The sequence below is a fragment of the Tricharina praecox genome (assembly GCF_024521635.1).
Source record: "Tricharina praecox strain CBS 144465 chromosome Unknown BZA05scaffold_1, whole genome shotgun sequence".
In the NCBI taxonomy this organism is placed as follows: domain Eukaryota; kingdom Fungi; phylum Ascomycota; class Pezizomycetes; order Pezizales; family Pyronemataceae; genus Tricharina; species Tricharina praecox.
In genome coordinates, this window is record NW_026250403.1 from 107,130 (window position 1) to 122,078 (window position 14,949).

At 57.3% G+C, this 14,949-nt stretch overlaps 5 protein-coding genes across 5 annotated transcripts; 3 read left to right on the forward strand and 2 right to left on the reverse strand.

The window, feature by feature from the left end:
• Positions 1-1,472: 1,472 nt before the first annotated feature.
• On the reverse strand, positions 1,473-3,126 carry BZA05DRAFT_345411 (plasma membrane iron permease). Its single transcript, XM_051481174.1, has 4 exons — positions 2,882-3,126; positions 2,168-2,817; positions 1,958-2,096; positions 1,473-1,880 (listed from the first exon to the last, which is right to left on the reverse strand). The coding sequence occupies exons 1-4, from the start codon at positions 2,907-2,909 to the stop codon at positions 1,651-1,653; spliced, it is 1,047 nt and encodes a 348-aa protein (XP_051343938.1). The 5' UTR covers positions 2,910-3,126; the 3' UTR covers positions 1,473-1,650.
• A 1,045-nt stretch (positions 3,127-4,171) lies between these two features.
• Positions 4,172-4,523, forward strand: BZA05DRAFT_380913 (uncharacterized protein). The gene has a single exon (XM_051481935.1). It carries the CDS (start codon positions 4,231-4,233, stop codon positions 4,450-4,452), a length of 222 nt encoding a protein of 73 aa, XP_051343939.1. The 5' UTR covers positions 4,172-4,230; the 3' UTR covers positions 4,453-4,523.
• BZA05DRAFT_380915 (putative ferrooxidoreductase Fet3) lies at positions 4,517-6,644 on the forward strand. The gene is made up of 4 exons (XM_051481936.1): positions 4,517-4,900; positions 4,957-5,451; positions 5,510-6,109; positions 6,155-6,644. Exons 1-4 carry the CDS (start codon positions 4,553-4,555, stop codon positions 6,497-6,499), a joined length of 1,788 nt encoding a protein of 595 aa, XP_051343940.1. The 5' UTR covers positions 4,517-4,552; the 3' UTR covers positions 6,500-6,644.
• A 975-nt stretch (positions 6,645-7,619) lies between these two features.
• BZA05DRAFT_380917 (uncharacterized protein) lies at positions 7,620-10,024 on the forward strand. Its single transcript, XM_051481937.1, has 2 exons — positions 7,620-7,945; positions 8,011-10,024. The coding sequence occupies exons 1-2, from the start codon at positions 7,892-7,894 to the stop codon at positions 9,730-9,732; spliced, it is 1,776 nt and encodes a 591-aa protein (XP_051343941.1). The 5' UTR covers positions 7,620-7,891; the 3' UTR covers positions 9,733-10,024.
• A 690-nt stretch (positions 10,025-10,714) lies between these two features.
• On the reverse strand, positions 10,715-13,416 carry BZA05DRAFT_719 (uncharacterized protein). Its single transcript, XM_051488580.1, has one exon. The coding sequence runs from the start codon at positions 13,245-13,247 to the stop codon at positions 10,938-10,940; it is 2,310 nt and encodes a 769-aa protein (XP_051343942.1). The 5' UTR covers positions 13,248-13,416; the 3' UTR covers positions 10,715-10,937.
• Positions 13,417-14,949: the final 1,533 nt, after the last annotated feature.

The following is a 14,949-nucleotide window of genomic DNA, read 5'->3' on the forward strand; positions in this document are numbered from 1 at the left end:
CCAGGAAGCCCAGGAAGCAGGGCCTGAGATTCGAGAAGGCGTGCCATCGGCGGAAGATTATTTTCATGAGCTGTTGAGCGCCGATGGCCTAGACGGCGGGCTGTCAATGCAGGTCGCTATCATCCACGCATGCACGGCTAGACGCACTACCGTAGAGTAACCAGTTAGCACCGAAACCTCGCTGGTGGGAGTCTGAGAGAGCCTTCCACGCGGGAGCCTTGCGGCGATCAGTTCGTGTTTTCAACTACGGCCAGCCAGTGGGCGAAACGACACGGAGTGCTCAACGTACCTTGTGTGCCCAGCTTTCTGCGAGGCGGCTGAGCGCCTGAGATCGCGAGTCTGAGCGCCTGGGTAAGAATGGGAGGTCGAAACACTGCCTGCTGGGCCTTCGTTTCGTCGCCGAACAAAGAGAATACAGTGCCTTGGACGAGCGCGCCGGTCGCTGGTGGCTGTTCTCGGCCTCGAGGCTCGAGCTCCGTTGAGATTTCGCCCTCGCGCATCCAGGCTGTCCTCTATGCCTCCTAGATCACCTGCGCCGAACATTGCGCTCGAGGATGTTCGGGGCCGAGTGGCCTTCTCCGCTTAGAAGCCAACGTCGTGAGAATCGTGTATCATCCCCGTCCCCGTCCTCGCCCCACCAAAAAAAAAACAGTCGTCCGTGACGCCATCACGCTAGGAATCCCGATTCAATTCGATTCCAATCCAATCCAATTCGATTTTAATCCACACCGACAGTTCCAAGCATGGATGTTACCCCGGCTAGGGCCGGGGAATATTCCGCCCACCCTTCTAGAACGCTTCGATACGAGTAGAAGCCTGCAGCCTGCAGGTCCTGAAGATGTCATCGTTATCGACATACGAGGTATGATAGTAGATGGGTAGCCTGATCTCCAGCTCATCCAGGAACCTGGGCGACAACTTACAGCGCAGATGTTGTTCTAGAAGACTACCTAGAAGCATCGCAAAAGTGTCGATTCGAAGCTCAACTGTTCAAGCCTGGCTGATGTGGATGTGCACTGCTGCAGGTGCAGGTGGATCCTGGTGCACGCTCACTCACATGAACTAGGTAGGCGTAATAGTAGATGCTGCTATAGATAAGGCTGGAGATACTTATGGGGGGGGAGGGGAAGGTGCTGTCAGGCCTTACATATAAGTAAAAACTTATGAAAGCCTGAGGCTCACCGCTCGACTCATGCGCCGGTGTCGGTGTGCCACGACGCGGAAGGTTACTGGCCGCCGGTCGGCATTTCGCTTCGTGTGCTTCGCCCCCCTCACCAGGCTCCGGCTCGTGCGACCTTCTTGCATACGTTGACATGTCACTGGCCGGTTTTGTCGGGCTGCATACAGGTGGGTTATGTGGGTTAGGGCTTCATGGGGGATCACTCGGAAATGTGCTCAGCGGCCAGCGTTTGGGGCCAGGCTGCAGCCCGGTCCAGCACGGCCTGGTGGGCCTGATGGGCCTGATAGGCGCTGTGGGTGGACACCTGATATGGCAAATAATGGACTGACACTCGCTGTGCTCAAGCGACCTCGCACATGGTTACATTACACAAGTACTGTCTCAAAAACCCTCGACATAACCAACTATCACCCACGCACACATGTCCCCCATCCCCCCATCCTCTCCCACCCATCAAATCACCCTTATTCCTATTTCACCTCCGTAGCCTCCGTAACCTTTGCTCCCTGCTTCTCAACATCACCCAGCGGTGGCGACTCGCTGCCCGACGGCGAGGCGGGCGCCTCGCGCGCCTTCATGAACGGATACCTGCCGTTGCGCTCCTCGAAACGCATGATGATGAACCACGCCGACACTACGATCCAGTAGAAATTGTACGTCAGCACTGAGCCGTAGGTGGCGGAGTTCTGCCAGCCCAGGACTGAAGTTGCAGTTAGTAGATTGTCGGACACGGGGGAGGGGGTGGGGAGAGGGAAAGGGAAGGGGAGGGATGCGTACTGGCGTAAAATACTCCCCAGCCGCCGCCGCCGTTAAATTTGGGCGAGCAGCAGTTGATGTGCCAGACGTTGTGGTGGATGTTGTAGCTGCCCGGGCCCGCACCGGATTCGGATACTTCGCCGCCGGCGGCTTTGGCAAACTAGGTGGGCAGGCAGGCTGTGTCAGCAGGAAAGGGCAACTATCAGCCTGGCGATGTAGGTATATACACACCTCATACATATCGAAGCTCCAAGCAGCCTTGCTCAGCAATCCTGCGGCGACGAGGTACAGCACCACAGTACTAGCAATCAAGAACCACTTTATGCCAACTGTGACGCCACCGCGGTAGACCATCCAGCCAATGACGGATCCGGCAATGAGCGCAGTGATGACTGGGAGCGGGAACGCGGACGCGGGTTCAGAGAGCCCAATGCCGCCGACGAACACGACAGCCTCAACGCCCTCTCTCAGCACGGTGACCAGCGGCAAGATAAACATAGCATAGCTCCTGGGCTTCGCCTTGAGTCCCCTCTCTCCCTTCGCCATCATCTTCGCTCGCCAGCTCTCCTGCTTCTTGCTGATCCTTAGGATCATGGCGCCAACAAGCGTGATTATTATCGACGCGAGAAGTGAGAAGATCCCCTCGTATAGGTCCTCACTCTTGGACCATAGCTCGCGCTTCCGCAGACTATAGAACGCCCCGATTATTCCTGCGCCGACGACCAGGCAGATCAGCAGGCCTGCGATCGTCCCAGCCCATACTTGGCGCACGAGCCGTTTGTGCAGCGCCGGGTCGGAGCCCACGGTGTGCTTGAGCAGCGAGAGGAGGATCCCAACGACGAGAGACGTCTCGAACGTCTCGCGGAAGACGATGAAGAAGACTGGAAGTGTCAGTGCCCGGACGGGTTCGATGGGAGAGCGCAAGGGGATTGGGGCGGCAGTTACCCGGAACGGTGAATACGTTCTTCCCCATGACGGTGGATCGGAATGGAAGTGATCTCTGGGAGGTTGCACGGGAGGAGGGAGGATTGGAGGATATCCAGCAGCAGTTGCGATACGGAGCTCTGGGAGGGGCGCTGGAGACCCAGCTATGTAAGTAGAGTAAGCAGGTCGGTCGGACGGCAGGGTGGGACCACAGCGCTCTCCATCCATTTCCCAGCGGTGTACGAACACAGCGTGCGTGCCCCCCCATCCACCCTCCTCCCCCTCCCCCTCCCCCGCCAGTTCGGACCACGGTAGATCTTTCCCACCTGCCACGGAGCGGGACTTTCCGACACGGTCCAGAGGAGGTGAAAAGCGCAATGACACATAACTCGCTTGATCGTGAATCTGAGTGGATGGAGAAGCGGCCGCACAGGAGGACCCCACTCTCTCCATCGGTATGCCCCTCGATTTCGGATGCTCCAGCCAATGCGATGCAGCATCAATAGGCGAGAAATGGAGAAGAAGAAACACCTCTTGTGGGCTGATATATGCAGTCGTGTGTGCCGCCTCTGGCTCCACACTGCGGGGAAGGAAGGCCTATGGTACTACTAGTAACAAACTGTAGGGGTGGCGGGAAAGAGGGCCAGAAGTGTTGGCCTACGGAGACGGACGGGTGCACGCGGGTTCGGAGCTTCTTCGCTCGGAGGCTAGAGAATTATTCTTCATCCGAAGGCTGAAGAATTCTTTGTTCGAAGGCTGTAGAAATCCCATTCCTTCCCGTCAACACCAAAAGTTGTCGCGAACCCATCCATCGATTCTCAAGCGCCGCCATCTCCAGCAGAAACACCGTCTCCGAACGACAAGCAACGACAAGCATTGGCAAGCATTGACAAGCATTGACAAGCCTCACCAAGCCGCGACAAGCTTTCTTAGAGTGCTTCGCACGATTACCGCTAATTTAATCATAGTTAGAGGATCTCATTCGCTTCCGAGAAACGAAATTATCACCCCACTGCTGATACTGCAGAGCACCATCCTTGCATCTGATAGCGTTGATAGCGTTCTGTTGTCTGATCTGACGATTGCATGCATCTGCATGATTGGCCAAGGCGGACGTCAATCATGTCATCAGATATGTAATAGTATCATCAGATAACCCAATGCTTATTGGTGGCAAGCCACCGGCATTTCTCGCATTTTCTCAAGGAGCGCCCAGAGCTGAATGTCGCGAATGCAGCTGGGAAGACCGGCGACTCGTAGCGGGCGCGCGTATGACTGGATGGTTTCATTCTGTCCACGTTACGTCCAAGTGGGGGAGGGGGAGGGGGGCTCGAGGAGGGGGAGGGAGAGTTGGAGGTGGCCGTGCAAGGATGGTATTTTTTTCAAGTCTGACGATTTGGGTCCACTGGTCTCGAGGAACGGGACAATCCGGTCTTGGGGGGTTGCGCATGGCATGTGGCTGTCGAAGCAGATGGTACCAGGCGGGTGGAGGCCGGTCTTCTGCGGCTGGATGCTGCGTCCCATATGATATAGTTCTCGCAACCGGTGTTCGTTTCTGCGGGAAAAGGTCGGTCAGTAACTGGGTTTTCTGATTGTCCTGGTTGTCCTGATTGTCCTACTTGCCTGCTTGTCTGCTTGCCCTCCTCCTCCTCCTCCTCCTCCTCCTCCTCCTCCTCCTCCTCCTCCATCACGATGCCGCGGTCTTTCGTCGCAGCGGCCTCGCTCTTCATCCTTCTCCTGATCTCGCCAGCATTCTCCAGAACAGTAACGTATGACTGGAACATAACCTGGACGACAGCCAACCCGGACGGACGGTTCGACCGGGCGACCATCGGCATCAACGGTAAATGGCCGATCCCAACGATCGAGGTGGACAAGGGCGACCGCGTGGTCATCAACATGTACAACGGACTCGGCGATCAGAGTACCAGTCTTCATTTCCACGGACTCTTTCAGAATGGCACTTCGTTCATGGACGGCCCCGCCACCGTCACGCAATGTCCTGTTCCGCCAGGCCACAGCTTCGTCTACAACTTCACCGTATGTTTATCTGTCGCCGCCGCGAGCATGGCAGAGGTATTGACCTGGAGATGCAGATCGACCAGCCGGGCACGTACTGGTACCACTCGCACCATGCCGGGCAGTATCCCGACGGCCTCCGCGGGCCGTTGATAGTGCACGATCCCGAGGACCCGCACAGAGACGCCTACGATTCCGAAATTGTCTTGACACTTTCGGATTGGTACCACGAGCAGATGCCAGCGCTGATCAAACGCTTCATCGCCTACACAAATCCGACTGGCGCCGAGCCGGTGCCCGAGGCCGCGCTCATCAACGACGCCCAGAACGTTACCGTGTCCGTCGAGCCAGATAAGACTTATCTGCTGCGCATCGTGAACATGGCCGCGTTCGCGGCACAGTATATATGGTTTGAGGATCACACCATGAGTGTCGTCGAAGTCGATGGTGTATACACGCACCCCATGGAGGCGCAGATGCTGTACCTTACTGCCGCGCAGAGGGTGAGCGTGTTGATCACAACCAAGAACGAGACCACGACGAATTATGCGTTCATGGGGAGTATGGACGAGGTATACTTCCCCCTCCCACCGTTCCTCTTAGAACAGGAATCTGATCCTTCCACCACAGGACCTTTTCGATGAGGTCCCACCGGGCCTGAATCCCAACGTCACTGGCTGGCTAGTGTACAACGCCTCAGCCGACAAACCCGCCGCAAAGGAAATCGCCGAATTCACTCCACTGGACGATTTCCTTCTTGTGCCAGTGGACGGCCACGAGCTTCTGCCCGCCGCCGACCACACGATCACGCTGAACGTGACGATGAACAACCTCCTCGACGGCGCGAACTACGCCTTCTTCAACGACGTCACCTACGTGCGGCCCAAGGTGCCCACGCTGTACACCGCGATAACCACGGGCGAATTCGCGACCAACCCCGCCGTCTACGGCGTCAACGCGCACGCCTTCGTGCTGAACCACATGGACGTCGTCGATATCGTGCTCAACAACATGGACCCGGGGAAACACCCGTTTCATCTGCACGGACACAATTTCCAGACTATCCATCGCAGCGAGGAGGAGGCGGGGTCCTACAATCCCAACGCGGAGAATCCTACCCCGCCAAAAGTCCCCATGCGCAGAGATGTCGTCCTCGCTCCGCCGAATGGGAACGTCGTTATCCGCTTCCGTGCCGACAACCCCGGGATATGGCTGTACCATTGCCACCTCGTACCTCACCCCCCTCCCCTCCTCTCCACCCACTAACCCATACAGGAATGGCACCTCGCCTCGGGCCTCGTGGCGACGATGATCGAAGCGCCCTTGCAGTTACAAGGCAACACCACGATTCCAGCCGACCACCTCTCGGTCTGCGCCGCGCAGGGCATAGCCACCGCTGGTAACGCGGCCGGCAACACGAAGGACTTCCTGGACCTTAAGGGCGCAAATGTTAGTCCCGAACCGCTGCCCGAGGGGTTCACGCCAAGGGGAATTGTCGCGTTCACGGGGACTATTCTTTCCGCATTGCTGGGGTGCGCGGTTATTGTGTGGTATGGGATGGCGGATATTCCCTCGACCGCCGTTGCAGCCGCGGGAGGGCTGGTGGGTGCAGCGAAATAGTGGGGGTTCATTGTCATTTTTCTGTCTTCGTGAGGTACCTGATACCTGTATTGTTGAGCTTGGGCCTTGGGTCACGTTTTTGGTCATTCTGTTTATTCGAAAACTTGTAAGCACAGTCCACTCTTGAGAAACGATGTGATATCCCATGAAGGAGACGACGGCTGTGCGTGCTGCGCCTTGTATGCCAAATACATCGATGATCTCTCGTTATATGTACGACTACTGAGGATATACACTCAAGTACATGCCCACCTAGGGAAGTAAGTGCTCGGGTAAGTAGAGTAAATACCAGGGCACTTCCTGCTCCGAGTCCAGCCAGTACTCCCGATATACAGTCCAATCCAGTCCAGTCCAGTCCATAAAATTGAAGGGTAGTGTGGAGGTAGTCAGTCATTCCGTCCAAAGTTTGACCGGCACGGACTGCAGTAGACGCCGGTCGACTGCGACTTTGGCACTCTCTGAAACCAGCCGATTAGAATCCCACAGAATTCTGGGGCCCGAGTCGAACCATGTGCAGTTCCTGGCCGATTAGAACCTGGCCCCACCGGGCCGGATCCTTTACATACCGGTAGCTAGAAGAAACATCACCGGGTCCGCAATTCCTTCACTGCAACATTTCACTGCAACTCTGCACAATTGTCAATCCATCCTTCCATCCTTCCACTCGTGGCCCGCGTTTGCAAACAACACTCTTGTCTTGTATCCTTCCTTCCACCGGTGCAACTATACGACTGCGGTCCGTCCAGTCCTCCTACCAGCCGTTCAGACTGCCCAGTCCAAGTCTAAGCCTCAAGATCTGATGAACTAAAAGGAGCAGTCCAGTCCGACTAATGCCGAAAAATGGACTGGACGCAGTGGACTGGACTGGACTATCGGAGGTACTGGCTCCAGCCTTCAGAGTGCTTTGCTTGTATCATGTAGGTGCATCAAGTATGTGCTCTATACTCTAGTATTAAGTAGTTCTTAAGCCCGAGCCCTGAATGCTCGAGGGATCACTCGCCGCCTGTGGACTGGGGAGAGTATGACAGGGGGTAGCTGCAGCCCATAGAAAGCGGTTAGAGCCATTTGCCCCACCTTCAGCTGAGCTTTCCGGGGGGCCAACAAGGCGCGACAACGTTGACAGCTCACCAGCAACCACCCGCCCGCGTCTTGTCATCTCAGCTCCTTCCTTGTATGTGGCTGGAAACACCTGGGCAGTGCATGCCCTACTCTGCAACAGCCACAGTGAGGGAGTTACTGAGGTAACCGAGTCAGGCCTCACCTGGATGGTTGAACAGTGGAGACGGACGGCGTGACTGCAGATAAACCCCCCGACCCTCGCCCCGCTCGATTCCTTCTCCACTCCAACACACTCCACGGCGAAGAAAATATAGCCAGATAGAAAGTTGCACCATGGCCTCAACCGACAACCTGGAAGAGTCTCTCGAGCGCGAACTCACCTGCTCCGTCCGTCTCTCCTTCCCGCACACCTGTACCGTCCCGCACATCGCTTCGCTAACCACGTCCCACAGATTTGCACCGACCTCCTCTTCGACCCGATCACGTACCTCGACTGCCTCCACACGAACTGCGGCGCGTGCTCGCGGAGCTGGTTCAGCTCGCAAGCAACCGGCCGCAATCCCCGGCCCACATGTCCGATCTGCCGCGAACCCGTGCGCGAAACCCGCCCCAGCGTCGCGTTCGCGAATCTGCTCGAGAACTACCTCAGCAGGAACCCGGAGAAGCGGCGGTCGAAGGAGGAGGTTGATGTTGCGCGGGGGATGCATAAACCCGGGGATAAGGTGGTGACGGAGGGCGTTGTTGTTACCACGTCGGGAGCAGCAGCGGCGGCGGCACCAACACATCAGCCGAGATTTACATCGCCACCGATGCCGCCAACTCCTCCTCGTCCAAATGCGGGATCTTCGGATTGGGCATTGAACCAACCCTCGGCCCGGGGCCCGGAGATACCACGGCCCGCTCCCCCACCGCACTGGGGCTTCTCCCCGAGCACCTGGGCAAGGCAACGGCTTCCATCCACTAATCCCGACCTCTCGGACATAGCCATCAGCTTCGGCGCACTTTCCCTCAACCCGGCAGTCTCCCACTTCCTTTCGCAAGAGGGCCAACAGAGTCAACAGGGCCAGATGAGCCCGGTGGGCCAGCAGAGCAGGATGGACCAACAGCACCAGATGGACCAGCACAGCATTATGGCCAATCTCCGACCGCGCCCCTCGGGGGAAGCACACTGGGCCCGCCGTGTCCCGGGTGCGGCCAACACCGTCGCGGAAGTCATCTCCTCGACCGGGTGTCGCGCGCGTATCGCCTGCGACTCCTGCTCGAAAATCATGGACACAGCGCTCCACTACGAGTGCAACAGCTGCCAGCCCTACCACCTCTGTTCCTTCTGCTACAACCGCGGCAAGCGGTGTCCAGCACGGCACGCAATGCAGCCACAGAAGCAGGTGATCGCCGGCGCAATCCCGCACCTCGAAGTCGGCCTATTCTGCAGCATCTGCGACGAGTGGCTCGACGAGCCGCGGAACACGCGGACGGAGAACATCGCCCACTCCTTCTTCTGGGTGTGCAACGGCGACTGCAACGACGGAGACTGGCACTACTGCCTCCGCTGCGTCCGCCGCGGGAACTGCTGCGACCACGAACTCTGCCTCTACACCAACAACTGCCCCACCGAGAGCACAACATCCATCGTCCGCGGGAACGCCGACAACGCGAACAGCAACCGCACGCTGGAGCAGCGGGGGTACGCCCGGTGGCGCGAGCACACCGCGCGCTGCGACATCTGCCACCGGAATGTACTCGACCGCCCGGCCTCCGCATGGTTCCACTGCACCGAGTGCGCAGACGGACAATACGACGCGTGCACCAACTGCGTCGAGAACCGCGGCGACATCCTGCCGGGGTACGGACTGTGTCAGCGCGGGCACAACATGCACATCCTGACGCTCGGCGACTCCGGGCCCGGCGCGGTCCGCATCCTGGATCGGCCGGAGCACCCGCCGCCGGAAATATGCGATGTCGCTGCGGGCGAACCCCGTACCGCTGTCGCTATCGAGCCGAATTGGTCTGACGCGGGGGAGGAGCTGCAGTTTCCGGCGGGCGCGGAGATCCGCGGTACGAGGATTGCGTTCGAGGCGCCCGGTGAGACACCGGGTCGCATGGCTGAGTGGTATTGGGGCACCTATTGTGGTAGGGGCGGGATGTTTGAGGGGAGTACGGTCATTTTCACATGATCGGCGGGTGGCATGCGGGAAGTTGGGGCGGGCGTGAATTTGTATTGGTGCCTGGTGTCGGGATCTTTGTTGATTTCTTCTTTGCTTTTCTGTTTGTTTTGGGATTGGACGGATTGGGGCATACCACCAGTTTGATTTTCTTGTTTGTTTGACGACGACGATGATCGATATCCAGAAGTTGATGCATCACACCGCCCCCTAAATCGAAGGGGTGCGGTGAGTTCAGAGTACCTAGAACTCTACATTGACGCAATCCTTTTTCCCCACGGGGTAAAAACTCAAGAGTACTGAGTACATTGACGCAATCCCACTGTGCTTATGACGATGACGATGGCTGCTCCGCGGCCTGTGTGTGCCACCCACCAACCACGACGTCACCTATTCCCTCGTTGTATAAAAATCCGCCTCAAGCCCACTGCCCTCTATATCCATTCCTCTATTTCACATACACTGTATCGCCACATATCTTCCACACTCCATTCCAACCCAACCCCAATCCAAACAAGCAGAACAAAAGAATGGACCGCCCAATCGAGCACTCGCACATATCCGCGCGCGGCAGCGGCGTGGATCAGCCCGCTCCGCACGCGAAGGAAGGGTACCGTACGCGCAAGAGCGACGGGCAGGAGGACTATCTTGCCGAGGCCTCGGGGCTCCCGGGTGTCGATATGCCGAATCGCGGGCACGGCGACGAGAAGATGGCGGGAAATAAGAGTGGTGATGGTGGTGGAGCGGCGATGGACATGGGAAAGGGCATGAGTGGTGGGGGCATGGGAAAGGGCATGGGCATGGGCATGGGAGGGGTGGAGGGGAAGATGGGAGGAATGGATACGGGGAGGGGGATGGGGAAGGGAGAGTGATGTGGCAGGACGCAGTCGGAGTGAGGAGCTTATGGTACTACATGTATGTAGGATTTGTAAAGGTGTAAATTGTAATGAACTCCGAGCTCCGGCTCCATGAACTATGAACTACAAAAACCGCCTTGATCATTGCTTTGACCATCACACTTCCTTCCCGTCCTTTTTCCAGCCCTTGAAAACACGCACGCACGCAAACACTAATTCTTAATCCATCATTCATCCAGCATGACACAAACACAGCAAAAGAAACAACGAACCACGCGGGATATCAGTATCCACAATGACAACGGTGGAAGATGAAGAGTAAAAGAAAAATGAAGATGTGATGACATGCAACGAGATAAACTATATCAAAACACTTCCCTCGGTCTCAGTCTCCGTCTCTGCCTGTGCCTCCTCTATTGCTGTTGCTGCTTCGGCCGAATCAGCAGCCACAGCAGCCGCAGCAGCCGCAGCAGCCGCAGCAGCAGCTGTAGCCGTCGCAGCACCAGCAGCCACCTCTCGAGTCCTCTGATCCTCATGCAAACACATCAGCACAAATTGGTCCACCATCTTCCTCTCCCTCGGGCGAGTCTCCTCGTCGAAGCACTCATTCCTCTCCCAAGTGACTTCCGCCATAGTTCTGCCGAGCCATTTGCACAGCACCATCGCATCGTCGTCTGCGCCGTCCTCGTTCGGTGGCGGAGGATGCCACGAATCCGCTCCCTCCGACCCAGGTTTGACGGCGAGCACTCGCTCGAGAATCCATTCCGACACGCCGACTTTGATGTATGAGTCTGGGATCTCGTCACATCCTGGTTGGTCTGAGGTGGTGGTGGTGGAGAAGGGGAAAGATATATGTGCGTCTTTAAGCTGCTCGCGCGCGGCGAACTCTTCGAGCATGGCGGGGTAGATCTGTGGGTGTTGCTCGGAGAGGGCGGCACGGGTGAACCATCTTGCGGGTTCCGAGGGATCCTCGAATGCGATTTGATAAAGTTCGACGGATCCACGCATTACTCTGCGTTGTTGGAGGATGGAGGTTGGGCGCGGTTCACAGGGAAGCGGCTTGGTTGGCCAGCAGCCGGGACAATAATAGTTGTCGATGCAAACCTTGCAGGAGCAACTCTTCTTCTGCGCCCCAGAGGTTGCAATGTTTCTTCCTCCGTCGCCGGCGGATATGGTGCTCTCGCTGCCGTCATCGTCTTCCTCGGCACTGCTCGGGACCGGGCTTGACGCTGACGACAGTTGCTGCGCGTTGGCATTGTTGTTGGCGAATGAAGTGCGGCAAGTCCCACAGATTTCCGTGCCGCAGCCGAGACAATCTTTCATCTGTGCGCGTCCGTTCTCGGGCTCTCCGCATCCAGAATCACGATTCTCGGCGGAGGAAAAGCAAAAGACTCGGTTGCAGCCTCCCTCGCACCGTCGGCATCGCTCGAGTTCGTGTTTGATGCATAACGGCTTGTCGCAGAGTGAGCATGCCGCGCGGCCCGTCTGAGCGTAGCACGGAGCGCAGAGGTTGTCCGCGTGCGTTCCCAATGCTATTCGGCAACATGGTGTCAGTAGTTTGGAGCGGATCGCGCATGGTTCGGCCTCGAACGGGTCGTCCTGGTCTCCAGTGTTGAGCGGTTGCGGGTTCGCTCCGACCAGCCCCATCGCGACCCAATGTGCCGGTGACGCGGCTGCCGGGATAGCAGTGGCCGCGGCACTCGCCGACTGAGCGGCCTGGTTGACTGCCTGTCCCAGAGCTGCCCGTGATATGTAGGCGCAATTGTGGCAGAGCGGCTTCTCGCACGAGCTGCAGGTCATCTGGTGCACGCAGGCCTCGCATCGATCGGGAATCTCGGCGTCGCAGCTCCAACACACCAGGCCCTGCCCGTAGCCCTGCTCACGGGTCCTTCGACGCACATGCTCCACCTCCGAAAGCGACTCGTTGTCGTCCAGCACGGTCCATCGCTTGTCGAACGGCACACAGAAGTTCTCTTTTCCTCGTCGCAAGATTTCTCGTCTGCGGGGACACCGCAGCTTCGGGGTCGGACAGAGGCCAAGATCCACCCAGATGCCAAGGCTAGCTGCGAGTGTAGTGAGATACCGACTCGGTTCGTCTCCATCGGCCGGTTTGCGGTCGATCAGGAAGGGCTTGCGCCGTACGCCACGAGCTTTGTAGACGTAAAGTGATTTCAGCGCGGGGGTTTGCTTCTCGCCGTTGTGGTCGCCGAGAGGAAGAATGGATGACTGGTAGACAAAATGCGGAACAATGTGGTGCTTTATCGAAACCTTACGACATCCCCGGACCGAGAGATGTTCAAGCGTCTGTGAGCACCGGTCCAAGATCTTGTTGAACAGGAACGAGCCGGATACTGCCGTCCAGTCGAGCGTCAAAGACACGATACGGCCATCAACGGGGAGGCATTGCAGTAGTCGGTCGAGATTGTAGACGGTGCCCAGGGGGTACGAGTCAAAGTTGGCCGACTCGAAGACCGACAGTCGGAAGTCGAGGTGCGCGAAGAATCTTGGGTAGTGATGGAGGAGCTGGCGTAGCGATCTAGACGATTGCGAAAGCGCGAGCTTGCTCGAGGTCGGCAGATGGGACACGAGACATTCGAGGATGGGGGTGTAGATTGATAGGAGGGCCTCCAGCGGACAGAGGTGTTGCTGTGGCGTCAGGGCGAGGGCCATTATATGGGGGGAGATGTTCGTTGCGGCGGGGAGGTGGCGACGGTGTCTGAGGGGGGAGATGGTAACCTTGAAGACGGAGTCAGTTGCGATAGCGGAGGGAGGAGGGGGGAGGTGGACGAGCGGTTGGCATGGGGTATCATGTACGAGAAGCAGTAGGTAGGGTAGGAGAGGTAACTACGAGATTCGATGGAGGCGAATACGTACCGCAGCGCGATGGGGCGCCTGAATTGGAGATCGTTGAACAGCGGATAAACGAGGCTAGAATGCAAAGACGACGGACGACGACAACAACGATAACGACAACGACGACAACGATGATGATCACGGAGCCACTCGGAAAACGGAGGTGATGGAACGAGGAGGAGAAGAGAAGGCGAACGCTGGCCACACGAGCAAAGGCGGACGATGGAGGAGCTGTCTTGGAGCAATGTGTGATGTGTCGAAGATCCGTCCGAGGCGATGATGGGGGATGATGGTGGAGTGGATGGTGTTGGGTGTGTCGAGCCCATGTGCAGTGAGGATGTACGTACTTAGGTAAGTCAGTACAGTAGGCATGTAGGCCCGCACTCGAGCACCCGTATTGTGTGTGTATCTGAGCTGTTCGTTCGTTCGTGCGTTCGCGGCTTTCGCTGCTTGCCAGCTGCTACCTGCCTTGCATGCCGTGCAACATCACAAGACAATAGTCGGCAACTATCTCACCACCATCACGAGTTATGGTCTTTGGCCACCGACCAGCTTCGCGTTGAAGCGGGTAGATAGCGCAGGCCAGGCACGAGCAGATACCGTATCTCCCGGTGCCGTATACGTTCCACCCCAGCAAGAGAATGCCGGCCAGGGAAAGAAGGGCACCAAGAAGCCGCCTCCGCACTGCAATGCCGCTCCGCCCCCGGCGGACCATGCCAAGGAAGTGTAAACTATCTTTCGGGGGGAACAATCTCGGCGAATATCTATGGTTCCAACATCGCCATACATAGAGTACCTTCAGAGCTCGTCAGCAACCACCCCCACCATCCAGCCCCAAACACACCGACGATCCCGCACCGGAACTGGTCTTGCATTACACTACGCTGCGTTACACTCTTCCTCGCTTCGTGTTTCCCCCTCCGATCATCATTATTCTCGAGCTCCGTTTTCCTTACTCTGCCTAGAGTACAGCAGCTCCCTGGTGCGCGATCTTGCAGGGATGCGCGCGTGCAAGTGGAGTTTCGCCACAGAGCGCAAAAAAGTCTCTCGCAGAGTACCGGTAACTAGGAAGAGCACAACTCGGGAACGATTCCGCGCGAATCAAATCTGTGTCCGGGTCCAGTCGTATTCGGCTTCCGTACAGTAGAGTACAAAGCAGTAACCACGAGATTCGAGAGGTCAGAACTCAGAAGTGTTCGGTAGGATAGCAGAGTATGCTGGGCACTCAATTCTATGTAACCGTGTACGCGTCGCAACCTCTTCCGGGATTGGAGTTGGAATGTTTACTATAACTTTGGTTTTCTACTATACATAGCTAATTTGGCCGATTACTCTATGGTCAGAGCAGGTCGGACCAGACCAGCGGCGATCTCCTCGTTCATTTGATATCACTCGCTGCTCATTGACATCTGCAGCTGTATGGATTCTATGCCCTATAGGTGTTAAAGGTTGGGAAGGAGACGGAAAGAAGGAAAGAGAGGTGGTAGATAGCGGAGTTGTTCGCCGATGAGCGGTGCAG